This window comes from Thalassophryne amazonica, chromosome 6 (assembly GCF_902500255.1).
Source record: "Thalassophryne amazonica chromosome 6, fThaAma1.1, whole genome shotgun sequence".
Lineage (NCBI taxonomy): Eukaryota > Metazoa > Chordata > Actinopteri > Batrachoidiformes > Batrachoididae > Thalassophryne > Thalassophryne amazonica.
Genome location: NC_047108.1, coordinates 75980905 through 76007936, shown reverse-complemented (window position 1 = coordinate 76007936; position 27032 = coordinate 75980905). Strand labels below are relative to the sequence as shown.

The 27032-nt window shown below is 39.3% G+C and overlaps 2 protein-coding genes across 4 annotated transcripts in view; both read right to left on the bottom strand.

The window, feature by feature from the left end:
* Positions 1-638: 638 nt before the first annotated feature.
* On the bottom strand, positions 639-10511 carry lrrc23 (leucine rich repeat containing 23). The gene is made up of 8 exons (XM_034171494.1): positions 10469-10511; positions 10094-10250; positions 9896-10016; positions 9672-9813; positions 1533-1663; positions 1282-1418; positions 974-1178; positions 639-879 (listed from the first exon to the last, which is right to left on the bottom strand). Exons 1-8 carry the CDS (start codon positions 10509-10511, stop codon positions 868-870), a joined length of 948 nt encoding a protein of 315 aa, XP_034027385.1. The 3' UTR covers positions 639-867.
* Positions 10512-11149: 638 nt separating this feature from the next.
* rbm10 (RNA binding motif protein 10) overlaps positions 11150-27032 on the bottom strand; it is a 34665-nt gene continuing 18782 nt past the window's right edge. For 2 of the 3 annotated variants that reach the window (XM_034172531.1, XM_034172532.1), the window contains exons 10-23: positions 24083-24243; positions 21381-21478; positions 19042-19129; positions 18735-18927; positions 18510-18619; positions 18327-18408; positions 17477-17568; positions 17169-17351; positions 16683-16877; positions 16510-16566; positions 16236-16430; positions 12308-12355; positions 12137-12192; positions 11150-11897 (exon numbers count right to left, since the gene is read on the bottom strand). In XM_034172531.1, coding sequence (XP_034028422.1) covers positions 11807-11897; positions 12137-12192; positions 12308-12355; positions 16236-16430; positions 16510-16566; positions 16683-16877; positions 17169-17351; positions 17477-17568; positions 18327-18408; positions 18510-18619; positions 18735-18927; positions 19042-19129; positions 21381-21478; positions 24083-24243 — 1649 coding nt within the window. In that variant the 3' untranslated portion in view covers positions 11150-11806. The remainder of the gene's footprint in view (positions 11898-12136; positions 12193-12307; positions 12356-16235; positions 16431-16509; positions 16567-16682; positions 16878-17168; positions 17352-17476; positions 17569-18326; positions 18409-18509; positions 18620-18734; positions 18928-19041; positions 19130-21380; positions 21479-24082; positions 24244-27032) is intronic. The other variant, XM_034172533.1, reaches the window with a different exon arrangement.

Genomic DNA, 27032 nt, shown 5'->3' with positions numbered 1-27032 from the left:
AAAGGAGAGGGCTTGACTTTTTGTCTTTCAAAACCTGTTGTAGCTTCGTATGTCGTTTGGTGGATTGCAGTATTAATTGGACTGCAATACATCTATTTCTCCAGGTGAAATCCCAGATTATTATTTTTTTTTTATTCTGACCCAATTTACAATAAGGTTCAAAAGAGTTCAACACTTTAGAAAGCCTCTTGCAATTTTGTAGTTCTCAAACAATGCAGATCTGATGTTCAGTACAGAAGCTGAAACAACAATTCTTAAGTATCTATAAAAGTAGCAGTATGTTTTGCATAGTTAAATTATAAAATGGTCAAGGAGCAAACCTGAACGCAGTGAGATGGCCAGATGGCTTCTTGAATGATGCAACACTATATGGAGTGGTTATTATTGAAATTCAGTGCCTAATGTCATTCAACTGCAATACCTAGCGTTGTGTGTATTCTGTACGAGAGTGTAGAGTACAACAAATTCAGCTCTGCTCCTTTAAAACTGTAACTGGATATCTGCCAACAAGGAAACAGTGTCAGGTTTTTGCCTTATCATCCTTACTCAGGAAAGCACAGTCTAGTTTTGTAACAGAAGGATCAAACAGCCTTTCCTTTCTCACTGTTACATTATCACATCAGTAAATGCATCAGAAATGAGCATTAAGAGATTTATTGGTCTGAGTCAAATTAAATATTGTAGTTGCTGTAAAATCAGGGCAATCTCTGTGCATACCATTTTGATTGAGGTATGAATTGTGCAAAAGGATGTATAAGGTTATTTTTTTTATAGTCACTAATCCATACCAATCCCATCTTTTCAAAGAAGTAGACATTTCCTCGTTTTCGTCATCATACGTCTTTATGGCTGTATAGCTCTTTCCAGCTATTTCAGTTCCTGAAATGACATGCATGCTGTTAGAACATAAGGCATTGGAACAGTTGTTATTTAGCCATGTTAAATAGATGCTAATACGTGGAGAAATTATTACCTCTGCTATCTCTTTAGCTTCAGTTCTCTCTTCATCAGAGATGAGATCTTTGTCAAGTCGTTCCAGTTGGGGAACATAAACCAGTACACACAGACGGTAGTCTGCCATTTCCTCAACTGGATTCTCAGAAAGGACCAAAACTTGCAAAGATCTAGACACAGATGCAAGGCATCGCAAGGCATCCTGATTTGAGATTGTGTTTCCTCTAAGTGAGACAAGGAAAGTATTAGCAATAGCATAAATTGTGTTCACTTTAACAATGAGTTGACAATCAATGAGATCTAGCCTTAAGTGTTAATAAGGTGTACCTGACATTGAGATATTGCATACACTTCATGTTGGAGCTGAGACCATCCAAAGATACCAGTTGGTTGTCTCGTAGGTGAAGGGTGGTTAGATGCTGGAGCCTCTCCAGACCTTCTAGACGTTTGATGAGATTTTGGGCCTGAACAGCAAACGAGATATACATTTCAGAAAAAGCAAGGAAGTGCAGGCAACAATGTACGTGTCTATGCATCAACAGACCTGTTCATTTTACAGAATATCACAGATTTATTACCAGATATAATCGCCGCAGATTGGGAAGGTAGATCCCATCAGTGGTATCCAGTTGGTTTCCTCTTAACTCCAGAGTTACAAGGTTGTCAAAGCAACCTGTGCGAAGTCCATCCACTCTCTGAATACTATTACCTGCCACAGAGCGATCAAAACATGTCAAATTTTATTTTGTTTTTAAAATAGGATCCAGACCTATTAGTCAAAATTATGGTGCTCACTCATGTCAGTTCATTCATCCTCAGGCAAAATATGCAATGTCTAATGTTCAATCCCTGGACTCTAACAAAGTGAAACCTAATGTTTCCTCATTTTCTAACCAATGTTACCATACAAAACAAATTACAATCCTGTATCCTTATTAGTCACTGACACATCACAGGGGCAATCAGAGATAGCAGACTGCTGTGCTACCTCTACTGATCAGTTAGTTCCCTGTTCCTTCAGAGAGATGCATCTTGGTGCTTTATAATCACTTAATATGATGCCTATGGAAAAATTTGTCCACTAGATCCACAATAATTACACAATTCACTGTAGTTTCATGCATACTGATACAAGTGTAGGATGTTCTTTCACACCAAAATCTTGAAAATGGCCTCATCTTGCAACGGTAAGGAAGCTTTTAGACATTCCGAGAATTCCAGATTCCAGTTGCACCATAGTATGTACAATTAACAAAAAAACTTTTACATACACAGGTCAGGGTCAGGTATGGAAGCATGCATGGGTAGTGCTGCATTCTTTGTACTATATAACCAAACTGGGTGCTGGATGGCAACTGCCCAGGAAGACAATTGTTCCATCCCTACCTCTCAAGACTAACCATTTATCTTCAGCAGCCAGATGAAACACAGGCATCACCGTAGCCTTCTCCAACCATTGCTGTACTCAACCCTGAGGCACCTGCATGTTGGGTCATGCCCAAAGAATCACGCCACACGGCCATAATGTTGTTGCTGACATTCACTCACAATGTAAATGATAGTATTAGTTTGAGTCTCCCTAAGTAACCGTCCATTAGACACACTCATTTCAACATTATCCAAACATCCTCCAAAGAGACCAAGTACCAAAGACATCCAGTCATCGCCTTAGGTCAGTGGTTAGTGTCTAAGTCTCACAACCATACAGTAAGATATGAAGCACCAGGACCTAAAGACCTGGAGCTACGTTAGACTACAAAGGCATTGGCATTGCCAAACACCTCTGTCCAGTGACCTCATGACTCCATAAGTTCTTCCCAAGCATCTCTCGATCTTAAAGGCAAAGACCCAGAGGTATGAATGTCACTGTCGAGATAAGTGAATTTCTCTACAAGTTCAACATTTTTGCTGCATACATACTTCTGATGGCCATTTATTTTAATCTTGATCAATGAATTACATACCCAGACTCTCAGATAAACCTTAACTTGCAACAAAAGCAACCAAACCACTTGTCTCCCTGTCGAAACAAGCTACCTATCGCTTTAATTCACTGAATATGACTCTTGACAAAATTAACTTGATTGTTGTGTGGGCCGCCAGAAGAGGAGGTACTGCTGGCCCACCACCAGAGGGCGCCCTGCCTGAAGTGCGGGCTTCAGGCACAAGAGGGCGCTGCCGCCACGGACACAGCCGGGGGTGACAGCTGTCACTCATCTCATGACAGCTGTCACCCATCTTCACTTCATCATACTACTACATAAAACCCGGACGTCATCTCCACCTCATTGCCGAGATATCTTCAACCTGTTAAGGTATAACTCTCAGCCGTTATTGTGCCGAACGCACGTAATCTGTTCTTGAGACTTTTGCAGACTTACCTGGTGATTACTCGCAGCTGGAGCTGGGGTTTGCGGATTGTGGAGGAGTTGACGCTCTTCACTCCTCACATGAAACTCGATAAGTAGTCATTCAGGCGCTGCACGTTACTGTGTTACTGTGTTTGAGGTGGAGGTGGAATCTCCACCATTGTTGTTACTGGGTGTACACACACCCACATCTTATTGTTTCTGCTCCTCGCCAGCAGTACCAGATCCGACACTCGGAGACGGTGGCCACCTGGGGACTCGGGACTTGGCGGCTCCAGTATTCTCCAGGTTCGGTGGCGGAGGAAATCGTGTGGTTCCGGTTCTTCTCAGTACAGACGTCTTCTATCCTCGAGCCTGCCCACACGTCATTTTTGTGGATTGACTGTTTGCAAAATTCTGTAGTCCTCTGTATTGTGGTTGTGCTCATTCACAACAGTAAAGTGTTCATATTCGACTCTTTCATTGTCCGTTCATTTACGCCCCCTGTTGTGGGTCCGTGTCACTACACTTTCCCAACATTGATGGTCAAATAAATGTAAAAATTGTTCATTCAAACGTAATAATGTGTAACATGTACTCACTATAAAAAGACAAGTATTCTAAACTTGGAAGCTTTTTTATTATCGCGATAATCGTTCATCACAATAATCCTCATTTATTTGCACCTCAATCCCCTTTGGACTTTATTGGACAGATACTTTATTATATTTAGTACTCGTATAAGTTCAGTATATATTCGTTTTAGCCTACAATAAAATGTACTGTTGTCATTCCAGCATTTTAAAGACTTTTTAAACTTGTGCACAATGTTTATTAATTACTGTGATATTATCATTAATCATACGAGGTCTGTGAGAAAAGTATCGGACCTTTTTATTTTTTTCAAAAACTATATGGATTTGAATCACGTGTGATTACGTCAGACAAGCTTGAACCCTCGTGCAGGCAGCCGGCGCGGCGCACTGCCACAGGAAAAACACCTCCGTTGGAAGCCTTAAGGACAAGTTGGAACATGTCCAGCTGTTAAACAATTTCTCAGATACTCACTCTACTGAAAGCCATCAAAAGCCGCCTGGTTTTTACAAATGGTTATCAACACGGAGGTGTTTTTTCTGTGGCGACGCGCCAATCCGTCTGCAAGTCTTTCATTACAAAATCTCCTTTAACAGTGGAATGTCCGGATAAACTGCTGATCCCGAGCTCTTCTGAAACTTCTCTGTTCTCTCATGACGTCCTGGGTCAACAGAGGCTTAAATTTGGAGGTTTTCAGCTCGAAACAGGCTGACAACTGCGCCTCAGAGCGCGGCGCGACGTCCCGCTCCGTGGGAAGTCCATAAAGCGACAGCAACACTCCATAATCTCTCATCAGCCGTTAAAATTTTCACGGAAAACCAGCTGAATTTCTCGAATGGTGTCCACTTCGATCTGCCTCACAGGTTCTGAAAAAATTTTGATAAAGCAAAGCGCCAGTCTCTCAGGAAGAAGTCAGACAAAGGAATTCCGACGAGGGGGGTGGACCACTCCTCACTCAAAGCCTGCCCACAGGCGAATGACGTAACCGACAGGCGTGAAAAAACTCACGCATGCGCACGAGGGTTCAAGGTTGGCTGATGTAATCACACGTGATTCAAATCCATATAGTTTTTGAAAAAAATAAAAACGTACGTTATTTTTCTCGCAGACCTCGTAATTACCATGGCCAAGATTATCATGACAAAAACAAAAATCAATATCATCCCATGCCTAGCATACAGGTTGGTAAATTACAGTGGTACACTTTTCAAAACTGCATTTTGTTAAAACAATTTATACATTTTGTAGCTCATCTTGATGGTTGAGGTGTTAAAGCGCATGCACATTTGCACGGTAGAGTTCATCACAATGGGGTACAGAGATGCGTATGCCAAGTCGCCTAGGGCACCACCAGCTGGAGGGGTGCTGCAAACCCTCAAAAAATAAATAAATAAAATTAACGCTTGTCCATTTGTCTGGGACAAGTCAAACAATGTGTTGTTGTGAGTTTCGACACTTTCCCAACAGCGGGTGCACCATGTTTTAATTTAATTTAACCTTTATTAAACCAGATTTGTCCCAGTGAGATCGAGATCTCTTGTGGAAGGGAGATCTGGGCAATTATTACGTTTCCAATTCACCTAACCTGCATGTCTTTAAATGTGGGAGGAAACTGAAGCACCCGGAGGAAACCCACGGAGAACAAGCAAACTCCACACAGAAAGGCCATAGGTGGGAATTGATCCTATGACCTTCTTGCTGGCTGCGAAGAAACAGTGCTAACCACTAATCCAATGTGCTGTGTGCTGTGACCGAAGCCAGTGAAAAAGAGCCTCGTGTAGGCCTGTGGAGTGCAGCTTTCCTGCAAAACATGCAATAAATCCACCCTGTTCATGAATAGACGAAGGCTCTTATCAAATCCGATAAGAACATGTCCGATAAAGCTGTTTTTGATTAGTCATTTCAGTCGCTTACAAAAGTGTGCGTCCTTTCTGTGCAGAGGGTCGACACAGCGCCGTGTAAATTTTTTTTTTTTTTTTTTACACAAATACACTGCTTCACTTTAAATATGCAATAGGACAATTTAACATCATCTGTGTTGCTGTTTGAAAGCGTGGAGTTGATAAGAACAGACAGAAAACTCTTTCCTCTGCAGCTGCACACACTGCAGGCCTCAGCTGTAGGGCGAGGGGTGGGAAAGTTGCCAACACCTCCCCCAAACAGAATCAGAATCTGTATCTTTTTTTATTGTCAAACCCCTTAAAGGTCCACTTTTGTAGCCGTTTTAAATACATTTTTTTATTTTTGAATATAGCAACAATAATACAACAATAATAATAACATTACTAATAATAATCCGATTCTAATACTATTATTAAATAAGATAATTTAATAATACTATTATTAGCATTGGCTTACTATTTGTAATATATAATAATAAAGTAATTTTGCCTAAAACCCAGGAGCTTCATACACTAAATCCCCTAAGTATGTCATGTATTATTTTAAAAATTACTATAAATTAAAGACACATGTGGGGGAGGGGACTTCCAGTAAGGTGCTTAGAGAGTAGATATGTATTTGCCTTGCTCCGCTGCACTATTCAATGTTTTTGCCTTGCCCGTGCTGTCTGCAGATTTAAGCCTTCTTTTGAAAGTTTGTCATCCAAGGTGGACAGTGTCCAACCTGCAGTGCGTGACCATGGTTTACGCATTAATTCTATTGAATCTGCGCACACTGATTTTGATCAGCATTTTGATCAGCTAGGGCTGAATACTCTGCACTCTGAAAAAAACAAGTGGTTAAAATCCAAGATGGCAGACCTGGAGGGACACAGCAGACGCCAGAATGGCCAGATTGCAGGTTCACCTAAAGCTACTGAAGATCCACACCCTTCCTTTTTTTGCTCTCTCCCAACTCCTCATCAATGTTTTTTTTTTTTTAGGTAGGATTAATATAGTGAAAATAAATGTTTTACCCACATTGTTATACCTTTTTCAGTGTATTCCTCTGTTCTTACCCCAAACCTTTTTTAAATCTATTGATCAAAGGATTTCCTTATTTATATGGGAAGGTAAAACTCCAAGAGTATGTAAATTGTTATGAGAAAAATGTTGGCTCAGTGGAGGCCTATCTTTACCTAATATGATGTTTTATTACTGGGCAGCTAACATAAAAATGCATTTACTGGTTAAAAGATCCTTATACAAATTGGTGTCAGTAAGAAGCTCAGTCATGTTTGTCTACCTCTCTCCCAGCCTTATTATTTCTGTCTCTCCATGTGTCCCTGTCTCGGTACACAGATAATCTTGTACTTGCCTCTCTTAAAATAATAATAATCACCTCTTTCCTCCTTCCTGCTTAGATGCTGCATTTCATCTATGGGGTGAGAAGGACATTAAATGTTTCTGTGATCTTTTTAAGAATAATACCTTTCTTAATGTTACTAGTATGTCTTCCTTATATGGCCTGTCCTCACCTCATCTATTTTTTTTTCCAAATTAGACATTGTGCATGTACTATTTTTCTGTAGTTCCCCCACTCAGCCCCCTAAACATCCTTGGGAGGACCTCTATGAACGTATGCCCCATAAGAAAGCTCTTCTATCTCACCTATATAATCTAGTTCTTTCAATGGATAATCATCCAGTCAATAAAATCAGCGATAATTAGGAATGAGAGTTGGGTCTGGAGTTCGGGGAATGTTTCTGAGATAAAGCTGCAGACAGAATTCATATGACATCATCTTGTGTAAGACTTTCCCTAATTCAGTTTAAAGTATTACACAGGCTACATTTATCAAAGTCCAAATTATCCAAAATTTATCCCAATGTGTCTGATCTGTGTTACAGATGTAACTCCTCTCACTGTGATTTAAGTCATATGTTTTTTTCTTTGCCCCAAACTTCAACCATATTGGATTTCTTATTTTGAGGTTAACGCTCACATTCTGATCTGCTGATCAATTTTTGGAGTTTCTGGAATCCCCAGTGTCCTTTACTAAGTCGCAGGTGGATATAATTGCCTTTACTTCATTGCTAGCATGACATAGAATATTATTATGCTGGAAAGCTCCACGTCCCCTATCCATTTCTTTAAGGTTGAAAGATCTCATTTTTATTATTTTTACTTGAAAAAATCAGGTTTAGACTCAGAGGGAGCGTTGATGGGTTTCTAAAATTGTGGCAACCTTGTATTGCTTATCTTGGATCATTGAAAATGTTTGAACCTGATTGTCATGGGTGTGTTGTGTGTGTGCATTTTTATTTATTTATTATAATGTTGTGGGGCTATTGGGATTGGATATCAGTGGGTGTGCGGGTTGTGGCACATATTTAATTAGACTTTAATTGTGCTTGCACGTTTGAAAAAAGATGTGCTAGTGTTCTAACCTTTGTTAAAAAAAGTTTTTTTTAAATGATACATAGAGGGGAAATCCTATTCAAATAGAGAGATTTCACGTGGCGTCACGATTTATAGTGAAGTTGCATGACGCCATGACAGACCCCCCTTGCTGTTATAAGGCAGAAAGGTAGACAGTTATGGTAGACTGTATTTGAATCAGATTTTAGTGCTGCATTATAGTTTTATGTTGTCTTGTTAGTACATTCTGCTTCAATAAGGCCCACTGTTACAAATACAAGTACAAAGTATTCACTGACCATAGCACCATTTCCATTTATGATGTTGAAAAATGTCACTGGATATTGACACTGAGTTAACCCTGCACTGAAACGTTTCCATTCCGCTTTAATATATTATACTGTTTCTGTTTTGTTTGAACATAGCACCTTTTTATTTTTCTTAGGTATTATGGGAGCTGTCAAGACTTTCTAAAATATTTTCACAAAATCTGAACAGGAACTCTGGTTTATACGTAGCCCGCCTAGGGACATGGTGGTTCTTTTTTTTTTGGGCCCAGATTATTGCGTTCCCTCGCAATAACTTTTCAGTCCACATTTCCAGCCTTGCGACACACAGGTTCACTGAATCGTTTGGATGGATTGCACATCATGGACAACCAGCACTTGATTAAGTTTTACTTTAACCTGGGGCTCACATTCAATAATATACTGCAGGCTTTGTCTGTGCGACACAATGTGATTAAGTGCATAAAGACCCTGGAGCACATTTTAAAGAAAAACGGTCTGTTTCAGCAGAGATATGATGCACTACAAGATGCTGTGTGCTTTATTCGGGGGGAACCTGATCTTAAGTAGCCAGGGGATGGGAAAAAAGAAAACATTCATAAGGCACACTAACAGGTGTTGCTACTTACTATCACTGTTATATAAATAAACTATATTTCATATGGAGTCTTACAGCTGTGCAAGTTGTAGCAATTTACTCTCATCTCACGGGATCCCATTCTCTCGTGAATCCTGTTGCTGTCTACTGTGTGTGTGTGTGTGTGTGTTTGTGTGCATATGCATTCAGTCTTCCTTCCTGAAACGAGGAAGTTTTAGGTAGAAACAAGGTGATAATCTGTGAATAGCTGCTGACACTCCGAAAGGACGCATACGCAGTGCATGTAGGGGGGACCGTTCAGTCTGCGACACTGTGCAACACCCCTGGAGCTGGAGCTTTTGCAATCCAAGCAATTGCCCTTTCCTTTCCAGAGTGGGACAAGTTCTTTCTTCTAGTCTGTAGGGATGGTCATCTCCTGGACTGAAACATATTGTTTGCAATGCCAGGAGAATGGCATATCCACCCACATGGAGGAGTTCAGCTCCAACACTGCAGATCCCAGGAGCATTCTCCACCTTTAGCTTTACACAAAAGCAACAATCATACCCTCATGCCATCTAGAGAAGGACAAAACGGAATAAAACTTCACCTGAAACATTAAGGTTCTCTAAGGCAGGTCCAACCAGGCCTTCTAGGTCTGTTAGCTGATTCTCAGCCATACTCATCCACTGTAGGTAGGTCAACTGTCCCAATGGTTTCAGTTTCAAACTTGTAACAGCATTATTGTCAACCTGGAGGAAAAAAATGGCATTCTTGAGAATGCCCAAAAACACTGATAGAGTTTGAAACCATTCAGCATGGAGAGCACCATACCTTCACCCAAAGCAAATGAGTCAGTGACGCCAGAGGAGAAAGATCGCAAAGGTGGTTATTGGACACGTCCACAAACCGTAGATGTACATAACTGCTGATTGCAGATATGTCGCTCAGGCCTCTGACAAGTAAATAAAAGAAAAAGCTATCAAATGAGAAGTGTTCATTTGAATTAACATTATCTGAATACTGTCTTACTTGTTTTTCAGGTCTGCTTTCACAAAGGCATGAGCTAGTCCATTTCCCGTTCGGCAGAGTAATGAGAGCCCCTTAATTATGGTTTCTTGAGTCAAATTTCTTAGTTGTACCTGCAGAGAAAGATGGACTACATGCTCACGAGGGCAGAATCCTACTTCTTTTTAAAGCCACTTAACATTTTTGTACAGCTCTGCAACACAGATCGACCTGAGACGAGTGTTCTTGGGACCGATAGATTTATTTCTCAGTCTACCAAGTATTCCTCTTTTGAGGGTGAGCCAACTTATTGATACACGTCCGTATGTGAATTTTAGCGACTCATTGCGCATTTCTTTAATGTCACTCCACCTACCTCCTCTTCAAGTCCTTGCTGACTTTCTTCCTCTCCTTCCAAAACGGAATCTTCAGTGTCAGACATACTTCAATCCTCCTAAGCCTTAGACAACCAAGTGTCGATTATTAAAATGCTCAAGATAGCAAATCTGCATCCCGTTTACTCATTATTACACGCCCTGCTTGTCCAATCATATTCCACAAAGATAAGCAAATTCAGGTTTTAATTTTTGAAATTACAATTTTTTTCTTGGACGCAATGTTTGGGCCCTAATGCGCAAAGCAGCGCCTACGCATAGGTTACCTAGCTAAGTACTGTTAAAGGCAATCTTTTTTTTTCATGACAGGTAAATGATTAAATATCAATCCCTACTAATTCTTTCAAATATATCAATATTTAACTTACCCAATATTGTTTGGAAGTATACAAAGCTAACCAGCTAATCTACTTCCACAAGAGCAGCGTTTGCTGTTGTCACGGAAACCACGGGCATACGAGGGGAGGGGCCTTTGATGCCTTGTGCTGTTTGCAGACAAATAACTTGAAACTTCTACAAATTCCTGCAAACAAGATGTTGCACCAGAAACCTTATAACAAGATTTAGACCTATTCCTCTTTTTAAAAACCACTGTTGCACCAGAAGCCTCATACCAAAACTTACACCTATTCCTCTTTTTTAAAAACCACCGTTCTGCAAAAAATAAATAAATAAACACAGTTCAGGAAATTCCAAGTAAAAATGTCAAAACATTTACTGACTTTTTCACACATATAAAATTACTTGATGTTACACAAAATTTACACGGGTTCAACAAAAATCACATCATTGAACAAAAACGGCAATAACTTTTCCCTCACACCTGTTGTATGACAGTTTCACTTACTGTGTTAAAGTGACCTTTTACAGTTTGTGAGGCCACTGTCACTTTTCTATGCAGTATAAAAGCACTCATTCTAAAATGTATATACAACTCATACCCACATCATTCACTGAATGACAAGGCTTGTTTAAAAAAAGAAAAATCTATGGTGCATAGTGATATTACAAAAAGTCATTTGCTGCCATAAAAATCTATACCAATCTTTAATTTTCCAAAAGGAGAAGTCTCACCCACTTCAAGCTTGTCACACACAAACTCTGAAGCAACACAACTCAAGACTGCACTGTTCAAGGGTGGGGGTAATAAAGGTGCATTCTGTGCAATATCCTGAAATCCACTGCTACAGGATGACATGTGAGTGTATTAGCACGGTTGAGGTATGTTAAATAATAAAACCAAAATGAAGAATGTTTATTTAGGGAGAGAGATCAATTCAATGTTAATGGTAAAGTTTGTGCTGGGCTTCATCCTTGTCCTGTCGGGATAGAGAGCGAAGCATCACTCCGCTGGTATTTTGCGCAACAGAAGCCCCTTCTCCACACCTGCTTGCAACATCCTGGCACCGAGACTACTACCTGCTCCTCCGTCACTACGCACAGAGAAACACAACACTTATCACAACACAGAGGTAAGAGTTTATGTCCACAATACTATTTTCAAGATTTACAAAAAAAAAAACAACAGGACAAATACAGTTTGAACACTTTTAAAGAACAACAAAAGTCAGGCTTGCCGTCGCGGGGATGTGTCATAAATTCAGCAAGTACAACATGATTACAAACTACACATCAACCAGTGGAGCCCATATGTGGCTTCTCCAATACATACAGGGGGTTCAACATCCTCTTCTTTGGCTCAGGAGGCTCCAGTCTATCAGTATGTCTCTGAAAGCACAAATAAATAAATAATAATAAAAAAGTTTCAGTCTGTGCTTCAAAAAAAGAAAGATGCGGAAACAAATAATAGCACTGTTGGAAAATGTCAACATGCTTTACAAACCTCTTTGCTCACTGCTTCCAGCTGGATTCGTCTTTGTTCCAGGTTTTGCTGAAGACAGGTAAACAAAACACACAAGGTTGAAGCTGACAGGACAACAATCAAGTTTTACATTTGCCACATTCAGACACCTTACAGGTAAGGATGGTACTTTAATATATGACACTACATCTAGAGTTGCATTTAAACATCTATAAAGCAAGAAACGTCTGAGTGTGTGGCCATTTGTCAGATCAACCCTCAGCTTTCGCATATGGCTTGCACATGGCACAATGATGTGCATCCTTTATTATGAAAATTTTGGGGAATAATTTTCAAAACCTTCATTTTCATTACAGGGTTGGCCCGCTCAGGAAATGCATTGCTTCTCGAAACGTGCCCGTTAATAAAATCAAGTTAACGTTGCCGGTGATCACCTTAGTATTTCCTGTTTAATGCTGGCAAATAATACTGTATTACTTTTTTCTCTCTGTTTAAGGTGCAGCAAAATCCAGAGATGGGTGTGGTATTTGTGCTGGAGACCCTCCTGTCCTGTACACCAACATTTTTTCCTGTATATTCGTTCTGTGAATTGTTCTGTAATTTATGTCTGTAGCATGACCCAAGCAGAGGGTCACCCCTTTGAGTCTTGTCTGCTTGAGGTTTCTTCCTCAGAGGGAGTTTTTCCTTACCACTGTTGGTCTGGGGGTTAGTAAGGTTAGACCTTACTTGTGTGGAGCACCTTGAGACAACTCGGTTGTGATTTGGCTCTATATAAATGAAATTAAATTGAAAAAAAATAATAATGTTATCTTAGCCTTAACTGAACATTCAATGGAGTCCATGATTAACCGACTGACTGAAAAAATTAGTAAATTAAGTACCTTTATTTAATTCAATTATTTAATTAGCTTTTGTGGCATTTTGTTCATGCCGAAATGCACTCCATTGTGAACAAATCAAGTGCACCTCTTCTTCTATGGCGGATAACGGCAGCCGGCATTCTTATTGTTGCATTGCTGCCATCTTCTGCATCAGTCTGTTATAGCAGCCCTAAATCCAATTGATGAGGCCAGTCTTTCAAGTATTTAAAAAGCCAACACTCCCCCTCCCACTTAACCTTATGTCTAAAACGGTCTGCAGATCACCAAAACAAATTCATGCTTATTACAATATTTCACCATGCATACATTTTACTTCACCTCAAAAAAGAAATCTAACCAAATTGACCCTTCAAAAACACTTTTAAAAACCATGCTGTTGCTGTTGTTACTGTTTTGCTTTTCCCCAACAGCCAGAAAGGCACCGGTAGTGGTATTTCATTATTAGTGGAATGGGGTTCAACTCCCAACAGTGTCCTTGCTAAATGCCAAAATATATGAAAACACAAGTTATCAATCAATCAATATTTCACAACAAACCTAAATGTGCCTAACTCATATTTTCAATTACTACTGTATTTACATCTATGTTTGTGCTTCATGTACACTGTGTTTATTCCTTCCTATATCTCTGTGTGTGTATATACACGTCTGACCATGTTGGATGAATGTCAATCTTTTCTCAAAAAAAAACAAAACAAAAAAAAAACTGTATTTGCATGTCTGTCTCAATGTCAACCATGTCTTCTTAACAAATGTACACTTTGTTAAAACTATGTAAAAGTACACCTCGCTGTACATCCCACCTTCAAACACAGCCTCATATAACCATCCATGAAAAATCTACTTAAGCTCACAATTTTCTATAAGAATACAAACTTCCTACGGGCACTACACTAATTTACATAAAAGTAAGTCCCTTCAGCTGCTCCCTTGTTTTCACTCGGGGTAATCACAGCAATTCTGAGGTGGATCTGCATGTTGATTTGGCACAAGTTTTAAGCCGGATGCCCTTTCTGACACAACTCCACATTACATGGAGAAATATGGCAGGAGTGGGGTTTGAACCGGTTACCTTCCCTCGGCCACCTTCCCTCCCCCACTATACATTTACCTAAATACGCTCAAACTCAATTTGAGCATATATTCAGTTTTAGCAAACAATATTTGTGGAAAGTCAGCTGCAGTGCTTACTTACGGAGTTTTATTTGAATTTACACTGTCGTATTTTCTGTGGGTCAAAGGTTTACTTATGTGCCTATTTAAACAGCATAGAAGAGTCCAGAAATTCATGAAATTACTTTTAAAAGTCTCTGAATGGCAAATGTGTATCAATGAAATGAAACAACTGGGGGCTTTTGGGCTGCATATAATTAGAACCATCTTCAATTTGTTAAACAGCAGATCTTTCAAAATACCTATACTGCTCAAAAATAATGCACCCGATTCCTTTTTGAATGACCAAAAAGGTAACGATGTTTTATATCCGTTTTTGTTATTTGTATATATTGACTGAACTCACTGCTTGCCAAAAACAGTAGAGGTCTATTAGCAGAAAATTAAGTTTGAAAATTTTTAGCCAAGGGTACATACAGTACTTGAAAGGATTCACAGTATCACTATTTAGTAGGGGTGGCACAGTACAGAAAAGTCTCAGTTCAGTTCATATTTGTGTTTAGACATCATGTTCGGTACAAATTCGTTACATAAGTTTTTATCTGAGCAGCACAGAGCTGCTGTCAGCCACTTTAACACTGAGATGAAAAGTGTAAGATTTCTCTTTTTCATTAAACAATTATGAATTGGATTACATCTCGTCATTCTTGTTGGGATGAAGTTACTATGCAGCGCATTGCTTTGTTTTTTTTGTCTGTTTATGTCATGCGATGTGTGGAGCCAGACTCCCTTCAATATTTTGCCCATTTTGTTTTACTTTTGTGCAAATGACGGCATCTCATAAAACCTCACTCTGTACAGATTTGAAATCATTGTACGCAGTATCGCTATTCGGCGCCCAACTCACCTGTGGAATTTTACACAAATTCATATAAAACATAAATTAATAAGTCGGTGGCATTTTCGGTGTAAACTTAAATGCACGCAGATCTCATCCTGGGACAGTCATTCAACACAAACACGTATCAGTACACACAGGAAGAAAAGGATAAACTAACCAATTCTATTTATGGTCACAAAGTTTCTGAATAAAATAATCCGTTCCCTCACTTTAACTGCCTAGTTTGCCATTTCCTCTTCACCTCAGACACACAGACAGCAGACTGAGGGTGTGGTGAGCTCCTTACAATGAGCATGGAACCACAATGACACACACTCAGTGGACATGAGATGAAATGCCAATGACTTGCAGAAACAAATAAGCATTGTCTCTACAATCATATGGTGCAGAGTCGTACCGTGTATTCTGCATGCAGTTCTGTGAACTGAACATCACAGGCGTACTGTATGGTTCAATACAAACATGTATTGTGACACCCCTATTTAGTTATGACAAATGTGCAGTCTTGCAGAGTCCTGTGCTCCTTGATTAGTTACCAAGTGCTGGTCACAGTACGTAATGACAAAGCACATGGGCACTACAAGGACCGAAAACAAGGCTTCCATCATTCAACACTATCAGACATCTCAAAACAATTAAGCTACTGTTGGTTCGTCAAAAAGAAATTCTACAAAAGAAAAAAGTGACTTTTTTTTAACCAGACTGAACAGATCCATGATCCCCTACCCTAGCTGCTTGCATGTTTTATACAATCAATGTTGGTATAGCCTTTGTTTTGAAAGTTGAAATATCTGAACACCCCCCCACCACACACACACACACACACACACACACTTCAAGATGCCAAACCCAGAATTGCTGTCCTTTAGGCAAATGTTCACTATTATTGTGTGAAGGTTCACTGAAATCCACCATCTGGTTTAAGAGCAGTTGTTCTTACAACTATTATGGACAAACAAACAGACAATCATTCTTGGACCTTCCACCACCAAACCTTTGGTTTAGGGGTAGAACATATGACCACTTTAGGTTTAAAAATATTTTTTGTAAACACCTTGTGTAATTCAGAGAGCTGCTGGTGCCTGATGAGTGCCTCTTTGCTGGGGAACTGTCTCCTGCACAGCAGACAGGCCAGTTTAACCCAATCTGTCATTCTCCCTTCCTTCTCTTCTTTGTCACCTCCTTCTTCTTCACTGTCAGTTTCTGCACTGTAGGCTGGGACCAGACCCTGCTGTTGAGGTGGGGAGCGCTATCATAAAAAAAGCAAAGCAAAGTGAGGAGTTACATAATAAATGGATGTACACCACATTGTTTTAAATAGATCTCACCTCTGCAATTTGCTTTATGTGGTCCAAAAAAATCTGAGGTCTTTCAGATAGTGCCCCCTGCCACACAGAAGTCAGTGTCACACCACAGTAAGTACTATGTTAAGTGAAGTAAATGAACACTTTTCTTCACAGGCATATCAGAACTCAAATGTGGCTTTGTTAGAGTTGTGCACCTTTTTCTCCAGTACAGCATAACCTGCATCAGCACTAGCAGATTCTTTGCGATCATCGAGGCGAGTGTGACCAGATGCCCTTGAGAAACCAGAGGGCTGTGCTGTAGAGCCAACTGAGGTGGAGGAGCCGACAGCTCGCATGTTCTCCTTGTGTCTATTTAGACTCTTGGCCCAGCGCTCCATATCTTTGGCAATCTAAAATGATATACATATTACCAAGAGGACAGTCACAAGTTAGAGGAAGTTATACCGTAGAGTCCTGTTTTTTTTTTACAGTCTCAGTTATGATTTCATGTCATTAACTCAATCTCATTATAATGTGTTGTTACTGCTATAAACAGTTTTAACGCCGTTAAATCAAATTCTCATTACCACCACCACCACCCCCCCACCAAAAAAAAAACAAACAAAAAAAACACACATTACTTTACATCTTCATGTATATCCTTGTCCAGCAGTTTAACTTGTCTGCAGTCTATAATGCACCTGTTGAGCAGTTTTAGACTTGGGTTTGTCTTTTTTCTCCTTCCCACCAGCAGCAAAAGTTGAATCTGAAGAGGCTGTGTTATCACTCGAGGTTGGGGTGGATTGGTTGGCATCAGCAGGAATGTATTTGTGCTTCTCTCCATCCCAGTACATGTATTGCTGAGCATGAGGATTGTAGTAGTACTACAAAGAGAGCGTGAGGCGCATAATGTGACAGAAATACCAATGAAAAACCTTAATCAAGGACCGTTTAAAAAAAATAAATTAAAATGACATCATTCAGACTTGCCTCACTACAGACACTTTACCTGAGAGTTGGGGTCATAGTAAAGTCCTGTGAGTGAGTCATAATAGAAGCCAGAGCTTTCGTCATACTGATATGTGGAAACATCTGGAACAGCTATAGCCAGTGACACAAAAAGTTAAACTTAGGGTCAGAGATCAAAAGGAAACCTTCAGTCAATTGTAAAAGGTTAACCAAACTGATAGCTTTAATCAGTATCTGCCCTGAAGATTTACACCCAGGCTGCACGATTTATTGAAAAACACATACGGTGATCATTGTGAGAAAAATGCGATTACAATACAGCAAATGTGTTACAGTAAGGTCCACATGTATTTAGACAATGACATTTGTTTTATTTTTGCCTCTGCATACACCTGCAATGAATCTGAAGTTAGTACATGAAGATGAATACATTAATATTTACAAGACACTGAATATATTTTAGGCTACTTCATATTATTTTATTTAGCTCAGTTATTAATTCAGACAGTACTGTACTCCATATAAACCTGAAATGGGCAGTTCTCAAATCTAAGTGACTGTCAAAGAAGAAGACAAGTGAGGGAAGACACCAACACACCCATGACAACTCTGAAAGTGTTACAGGCTTCCTGGCATCCTTTCTGTACCATATTTAGTATGTTGCATGTACTTTCACTAACTGGTCTACACTCAAATGAGGCAGAATTTACAACAGCCATATCATTTAATGTAAATGAGACTTCACATGCACGAGCACTGTGGCTTTGAACATGTATTTACAGGGGTAAGTCCCACAAGCCTCAGCATGTTTGATCAATTACAATACTTTCATGAAAACAAACCTACTGCATTTTCTTTACCAGAAGTCCAAAGGAAACACACACACTTACGATATTGCTGGAGTTCGTGCTCAGTCCCTGGGGTAGCAGGTTGACTAGCAGCAGCTGGCTGTGGTTTTCCTATAATCTCAACCTGATGAAAAAAAGATTTTAAGAAGTGACAATGAAAGAACTCTAATGAAAGAAAGAACAAAACCCATTAGAAAACAAAGAATATTAAGGATAAATTTGTACCCGAGTGGACGGTGTGATGGTTGGTGTGTTGACGAGAGCAGTCTGTGTTTGAGTAATGGGCTGCTGCACAACACCCCCTCCTGGTGTCACTGCTTCAGATGAAACTGCAACTGCAGACAAACACACACCAGGGACAAATAAATAGAGCCGGTTCCCTCCAAAAGGTTCAGCTGGTTTTCATAGATATATCCAGTAGAGCTTAAGCCATTTGGCACCAAATACTACCTGAAGATGCCCCAGCTGTGTATGCCCCAATCAGAGCAGCTCCCGCGCACGGTAATGCAGCCTCTGCTTGGGCTGTGAATGCTGTGTTATCACGCACAGAGTATTCAGGTCCTTCCTGACTGTATGTTACTGCTGCCCCCTGCTGGTACACTGCTGCATCCATGCCTCGGCCTTCTGAGCCATTCTGTGAGGTCTTGAAATGTGTAAAAGAAAAAAAAATGTGAGAACACAACCCTAAATACAGTAATTAAGGGGGAAAAATAACAGGTGTTGTACCCCAACGTTTTGTGTCGTTTAGAGTAGTTACCTGTGTAACAGCCCACTGTGCAGCAGCTATAGCTGTGCTGGCCACTGTTGCAGCACTAACTTTGCTAGTATCCGTCACAAATACATCACTGAAATAGAAACATAGTAAAGAGAGGTGCTTACTTGTGTGACATTTTAAAACTGCTATTCCTGTATTGGAACGCTACTAAATAAATAGTCATTCAGTCAGGGGCGTAGGTTTGCATATGGACCATAGGGACAAGTCACAACCAATATTTTGGGATGGCAAAATAGTCCCTACCAATATTTAGCATTTTTTTTATATATCAAAATCATTCACTATTTTTTTGCGAACTCGATACTATAATTTTAGTCATCACGTTTTGTGTCTTCGATGTGCCAGAGTGACAGGGTTACCATGTTGCAATTTCATTGGCTCACGTTCTTCTCACATGGATGTAAACAAAGCGCATCTCGTGGCAGGCAGTGCTTCATTTGTAAAGTGGGAGGTCCCGGAGCACAGAGGATGGGTGGCTCCGGTGCAGTGTTGCCAGATGTACGATAATTATCGTATTTGTACGATAGTTTTGCCCTCTGTACGATCAATAATGGGAAAAAATCCAATATGTACGATAATTTCAGTTGGTTGCCCAAACACGCATCTCTCTCTGACACCCAAGAATCATTTTGCAGGCGTTGCACTCAGGCGGCATCAAAGACACACCACACACAGGGCTGCTGCTGGCTTTGGGCGACCGGGACAAAGTCATTTGAAAGCCCGCCTCCTCTCTATACAAGTTCCCATCCTATCTCTGCTGTGACAGGAAGATTCCCCAGCCAACATCTTTTTTTTTTTTTTATACAAGAAAAATAATAAAAAAAAAGGTTCAAGTTCCTTATGGAGGTGTCAACATTTTTTCTGTGTTCAACAAAATCTGCACAAGTGGTCATGGCATCGGATGACGACAGCGACCTCAAGGTTGAATTCGACTCTTTCTAGTCTGGTAATTGACACGTTTGTGTCCCTTCACAGAAAAAAAAAAATCTTTCTAGTCTGGTAGTGCATTTGCTTGTGCATTTGTGTTCTTTCTGTGCCATAGTTTCCCCATTACTATAATTACTGTTTAAAAATGTGACAAAATTCTTTGTAAATTAAAAAAAAAACGAAACGCAAAAATAGCTACGTTGTATGCGTTTTGTTTGTGTACGATAATTTCTCCCAAAATATGATAATTTTGAGGTTTTGGTACGATAGTTTCATATTTCATATCTGGCAACACTGCTCCGGTGCAGAAAAACAAGAAGGGCGGGGCTTGCGAACAATGCTGTGTGCCACACTTAAAATAAACTGCACACCCACACAAACACATCTTCACAAATGACACTAACACCCTGCCTTTTCCTCAAAAATTACTACATTTATGTTTGCTGTCTGTCTCTGTACTTTTCTGTCAGTTTTGCGCTCTTTTTCATAGTTTTCCCTCGTTTCAAAAGTCACCGAACGCACTTTACCATAATATATGCAACATATAGCATACTGTTGGAAAGCATGGGTTCTTGGCTTGCTGTCAGTGTTGAAATTTTTCAGAGTGAGGGCTTACATGAGAACTTACGGTAATGAGAATCAGCGGCGCACTAGTGTGAGACCTCCGTGTATTTCCTCTGCGTTATGACATCACAGGCTTACGTTTACCGTAATACACCATATATGTTATTGGAAATCCCTTTTTTTTTTCTTTTTTTTTGTGGCAAATTAGGTTGCCAGATACCTACAACTGCATTATTGATGAAGAGAATAGATTATACATCTTGGTTGCAAAACCTTTTTTTTTTTTTTTAGCTCCACAAGTATATTTTTTGTTGTTGTCTTGTTCTCTCAGGTGTAGGCCTATAGAATAGATTCGTGATTTTGGGTGCAATTTTGTTATTTAAGCTATTTGTTTAATTGCCTACACACTTAATATTGTAAATAAAGTGTTAAATTATTCAGCATTATGTCGTCATATGTTATGTATTATGCTGTACTTCTGCGTCTAATGGTATGAGTGGGTTAGGGGGTGGTGGTGGGCAGGGGGGCCGGGGGGGTGGGGGGTGGTATTGTCCCTACCAAAGCTGAGACCAAACCTACGCCCTTGCATTCAGTATATAGTGAACACCTAACAAAATACACGACGCTACTCACCAGGTTTACATTCAACTGACCCCCACCCCCGCCCAAACTATATTCACATGAATAATCTCTCATTCCATATTCAACATTGACGATGCAATTTTTTTTAAATTTTTAAATAAATAAATATATATGTATAAAACATACTGTGCAATGATGATGCTCCCCAGGTTTACCAGGCAACCAGATTTGGGAATGTGAATATTTACCGTTTTGAGCCCTTAGCAAATTCAATCACAACAGCTTTCCCATCAATCGAGAGAGGTGGCTGCAGAGCCTGCAATATCTGGAGCAGCTGAGACGCCTCCTGCAGATAAACCGTACAGACAAACTGTATGTTTGTGCTGACATGGATACAGGTTTTACTGAGAATTACAGATATTTTCCATTTTGCAGTATTTACAACATATAAAAAAACTGAGTGAAATATTAAGAATATAATAAAGAGCTCAGACATACAGGGGTGAATATTTAAAGGAAAAACCTGAGTAACTTAGCAGAGAAACAATGACTGCAGACATATCCACTGTGAAAGTGATGTGAATCATATTATGTGAGACACGGATCCTATCATATGTTGTGAGACATACAACTTTACTTTCCATTCATTAAATAACAATGAGAACAATAAATTTTTGCCAATGGACCTGAATGAAAACACTATCAGGGCTGGAAATTTGTTAAAATTTGACAGATGCATTTTTGCCCAATTATAAAATAAAAATCGTACGGGTTTATTCGTGTGCAACATACACTGTCACACTTCTTTTAATATATTTATTATACTTCATGGACCATAGTGAACACTTATTTGTATAAATATGATGTCCTAAAAAAAACACTATAACAAAAATTGACTATAAACAGGATCAAATTTAGTGCCAAAATCTTTCAATTATACCTGAATCTATATGATTTTTTTTTTCAATTGATAAAATCAATAAAAATATGACTGCATATATTCTTAATAATAATATATTGAGATACAGACAGTTCACAGAAGACATTTTCCTTTGATACCAATCAAAATTAGAAACAGTCCAGCAGGTAACAATATTCATCATGTCCATGACTAAATATACTAAAACAAATACATCACAATTGTACACATATCACAATTGTGATGTATACAATTGTGATGTGTTTGTTTTAGTATATTTAGGTTTTGTTGTGATTTGGCACTTTATAAGCTGATTAATTTGAAATTGAATTGAAATTGAACATTTTATTGAGTCTTAAAGTAAATAAATATGAAATTGGTCACTGGATCCTTAAACTTTGAACATAATAAACTCTACATGGTGGATCCTTGATCTCGGGACATAAGTAGGAATAAACAAAATCTGTAGTTTTTGTCAAAAGCATTTCCTTTAAGACACTGGCATTAATGTCTTTCCATATATCTGAGCTGAGCTCTTACGGCTGCTGTGCTGCACTTCAGGGTGTAAATTGTAAAGAAATACAGCATGTTTCATTTTGGGAGGAAAAATATGTTTTAGTCGATTGAAGTTTCTTGTCTGTATTTCGTTTGTAAGAGGTGTCATTTTATTTAAAGCGGCAATTCGTTTTGAAGTTATTAATTCCGATCGGACTCTGTCTCAGCAGAGAGCCGTGCAGCGTTTGGAGCTGTGCGAATGCAACGGAGGACGATTCTTGTTTCTTGACTGCAACAAGACAAGAGTCCCAGTTAGTGACTTTAATCTACACAAAAGTGACCCACTGTGTTTTAATGGCTTTGAGAGGGGTTAAGAAGCGGACTTGCCGTTTCTGAAGAGCGTTGCTGGATGGAAGCATTGCTTCAATGGTTCACAGCTTCAAAGTGGAGACGCGCTGCAGAAACTGTTGATTACAGAGCCGCTGCAGACCAAACCCTGAATATCCGATTTTATTCGCACGTTTGTATGACTGTATGTCCAAGAATCGATTTTTAAAAAGCATTTTTTTAAACATTTTCTTGCTTACTCGCTGCGTGTACTGTTTGTGAGGCAACGGCTTTCGTGCTACAGCGTCCCCGCGAAGGGAGGGTCCGGCGTGCTTCAAACACTCGTGAGCTGCAGAGTTCAGTGGCTGTAGCTTAGCATGGTGGACAGAGAGCTAATTCAGCCAGCATCGTCTTTGCCGAAGGCAAATGTTAGGGTGCATTTTGGATTTTTTTTATTTGCTGCGTAAGGAGCTCAACATGACTTATGCAATGTGCAAAATCTGCAAAATGAAAGTCAAGTACTTTGGAAACACTTCAAATCCGCAAGCCCACATGCTACGTCATCATCCGGAGCTAAAAGAGGGGAGCAGCGGTCTCTGCCGACTACTGACCAGCGCTTTGCTAAACTGCCAGCCAACTCTGAACGAGCAAAGCAGATAAGTAAATTTACATCTAGAATCACTTGATTAACCTTGTAAAGCTGCATTTTCTTAAACATAAACATTTTTAAGTAATATAACTATTTCTCAGAGCTCTTTGAATTGAAAACTGATTCTGAATCGAACCGTCACCCCAAGAATCAGAATCGAATTGAATCATGAGTTGTTGAACGATTCACATCCCTACATACCACTAGGCAAAAGATAAGAAATTAGTTCCAGCCCCCACCCCAAAGCTCAGCAAACTCCTAGCCACCACGGCCCCAGCCATGCTCAGCTCAGGACCGCAAGAGGAAAATGCAGTACACACACTCAGCCCTAAATGTCTGATATTTCAGAATGACGCTTTCCATAATTTGAAACCTGGCAGCCATTAAGCATGTACCAGATCGCCTCAAGCAGCCATCAATTAAAAATGTGTTGTGTGTGCATCTGCCTGTAATAACATGTAGCTAATGCCTTACTAAGGTACTACTAGAGATTGTTTTTCATGCATGTTGTCACAGCTTTTGTTTCTGTCACCATCATCTTTGAAACTTGTGTTTCTCACCACTATAGTAGAGAGCTGCAGAAAGGCAAAGCCTCTGTTGAGATGTGTGTGTTTGTCCTTGATTAGACGAATATTGGAAGAAGAGAGAGTAGCAAATGGAGCCAAGGCAGACAGGATGGCTTCCACTGAAGTATGTGGGCCAAGGTTCCGAAGGATAAGAGCTGGTAAAGGAGACAAGATGTTACTCTCATATTAATTAAAATAAATAAATAAAATAGATTTAAAAAAAAAAAACATATAGCTCAGTTATCACGCGATACAGAAAATGTTCAAAAGCAGCCATACCTCAGCCCCATCCCATTTTTTTTTTTATGCAACAATCATTCCTGAATGTATGGTTGAGAAAAGATGTCTCTTCTGAACAACACCAACTATATAGCCTTTCACAGACACATGCACACAACAATAAAAAGGTTTTACAGTGCATACCCACGTATGCACTGTCATACTGCACATAGCCTTGAAACTATTGATAATCTGTTTTAAAATTCTTGGCCACCTTAAAATCCTTACAAATGTGTTTTTACTTCTAGATTCATTTCTGATTACTGTACATTTTGAAATTTAAAAAAAATTCTTACATTAGACAACTTGTAATTAAAACAGTTTAATTAAAGAAGATTCTTTAGAAATCTTTGATGTTTATCTGTAAATTAAAACCATAACTTATGTGTTGTCATTGAGATAATTTCTTGATTAACATTATTTTATTACTCAATAGTTAAAAAAAATTAAATAAAAAAATCTAAGTTATTTAAAGTTGAGACTTTTCTTGCAGTTACGCAGTAACAATAAAAAAAAAAACTTTGTAGCTTTATTTGGTAAAAATAGAAATAGGTTGAACAATTTACGAATATAAAACGTTCACTAAGCTCGACAGTGATTGCTTCAACATCCTGCAGCTAAAAGCTAACATTAGCTGATAAACTTCTAACGTCACGTATTATTTTAAGTTACTCACTCACCTCTGACGAATTCGCGGAAGCTTTGTTTCTCAAACTCAATCTTGTGGTTATGACTTGCGGACAGTTAAGCTCTTGTCTATATGCTAACGGTGCTAGCATTTTTAGCTTCACCCGTTAGCTCCACTTAACGTATGATTACTGGAAACAACACAGCTCATACTTTTTAATGTCTACAACAAAGTAAACAGGAGAACCAATGCGCAATCCCTCAAAATATGATTTAATAAACTCCCTTAACCCCCCCCCCCCCCCAAAAAAAAAACCCTCTTCTTCTTTGAGGAAATGAGGAACCTTGGGGTAATTTTTGATCCCACGTTGTCTGGGATGTTACTAGGACTGCTTTCTTCCATCCGAGAAACATAGCGAGGATCCGCCCCATCCTGTCCACGGCTGATCCTGAGACCCTGATTCATGCTTTTGTTTCTTCTAGACTACAACCCCTGGCAAAAATTATGGAATCACCGGCCTCGGAGGATGTTCATTCAGTTGTTTAATTTTGTAGAAAAAGAGCAGATCACAGACATGACACAAAACTAAAGTCATTTCAAATAGCAACTTTCTGGCTTTAAGAAACACTATAAGAAATCAGGAAAAAAAATTGTGGCAGTCAGTAACGGTTACTTTTTTAGACCAAGCAGAGGGAAAAAATATGGAATCACTCAATTGAGGAAAAAATTATGGAATCATGAAAAAAAAAAGAACGCGCCAACACATCACTAGTATTTTGTTGCACCACCTCTGGCTTTTATAACAGCTTGCAGTCTCTGAGGCATGGACTTAATGAGTGACAAACAGTACTCTTCATCAATCTGGCTCCAACTTTCTCTGATTGCTGTTGCCAAATCAGCTTTGCAGGTTGGAGCCTTGTCATGGACCATTTTCTTCAACTTCCACCAAAGATTTTCAATTGGATTAAGATCCGGACTATTTGCAGGCCATGACATTGACCCTATGTGTCTTTTTGCAAGGAATGTTTTCACAGTTTTTGCTCTATGGTAAGATGCATTATCATCTTGAAAAATGATTTCATCATCCCCAAACATCCTTTCAATTGATGGGATAAGAAAAGTGTCCAAAATATCAACGTAAACTTGTGCATTTATTGATGATGTAATGACAGCCATCTCCCCAGTGCCTTTACCTGACATGCAGCCCCATATCATCAATGACTGTGGAAATTTACATGTTCTCTTCAGGCAGTCATCTTTATAAATCTCATTGGAACGGCACCAAACAAAAGTTCCAGCATCATCACCTTGCCCAATGCAGATTCGAGATTCATCACTGAATATGACTTTCATCCAGTCATCCACAGTCCACAATTGCTTTCCTTAGCCCATTGTAACCTTGTTTTTTTCTGTTTAGGTGTTAATGATGGCTTTCGTTTAGCTTTTCTGTATGTAAATCCCATTTCCTTTAGGCGGTTTCTTACAGTTCGGTCACAGACGTTAACTCCAGTTTCCTCCCATTCGTTCCTCATTTGTTTTGTTGTGCATTTTCGATTTTTGAGACATATTGCTTTAAGTTTTCTGTCTTGACGCTTTGATGTCTTCCTTGGTCTACCAGTATGTTTGCCTTTAACAACCTTCCCATGTTGTTTGTATTTGGTCCAGAGTTTAGACACAGCTGACTGTGAACAACCAACATCTTTTGCAACATTGCATGATGATTTACCCTCTTTTAAGAGTTTGATAATCCTCTCCTTTGTTTCAATTGACATCTCTTGTGTTGGAGCCATGATTCATGTCAGTCCACTTGGTGCAACAGCTCTCCAAGGTGTGATCACTCCTTTTTAGATGCAAACTAACGAGCAGATCTAATATGATGCAGGTGTTAGTTTTGGGGATGAAAATTTACAGGGTGATTCCATAATTTTTTCCTCAGAATTGAGTGAGTCCATATTTTTTTCCCTCTGCTCGGTCTAAAAAAGTAACCGTTACTGACTGCCACGATTTTTTTTCCTGATTTCTTATAGTGTTTCTTAA

Coding starts and splice junctions, on each gene's coding strand:
- lrrc23 (XM_034171494.1), bottom strand. CDS start 10,511: ATGTCTGACACTGAAGATTCCGTTTTGGAAGGAGAGGAAGAAA. Junction 9,814..9,895: donor CTCATTTGCTTTGGGTGAAG/GTATGGTGCTCT, acceptor TTTTTCCTCCAG/GTTGACAATAATGCTGTTAC. Junction 1,179..1,281: donor ATGCAATATCTCAATGTCAG/GTACACCTTATT, acceptor TGTCTCACTTAG/AGGAAACACAATCTCAAATC.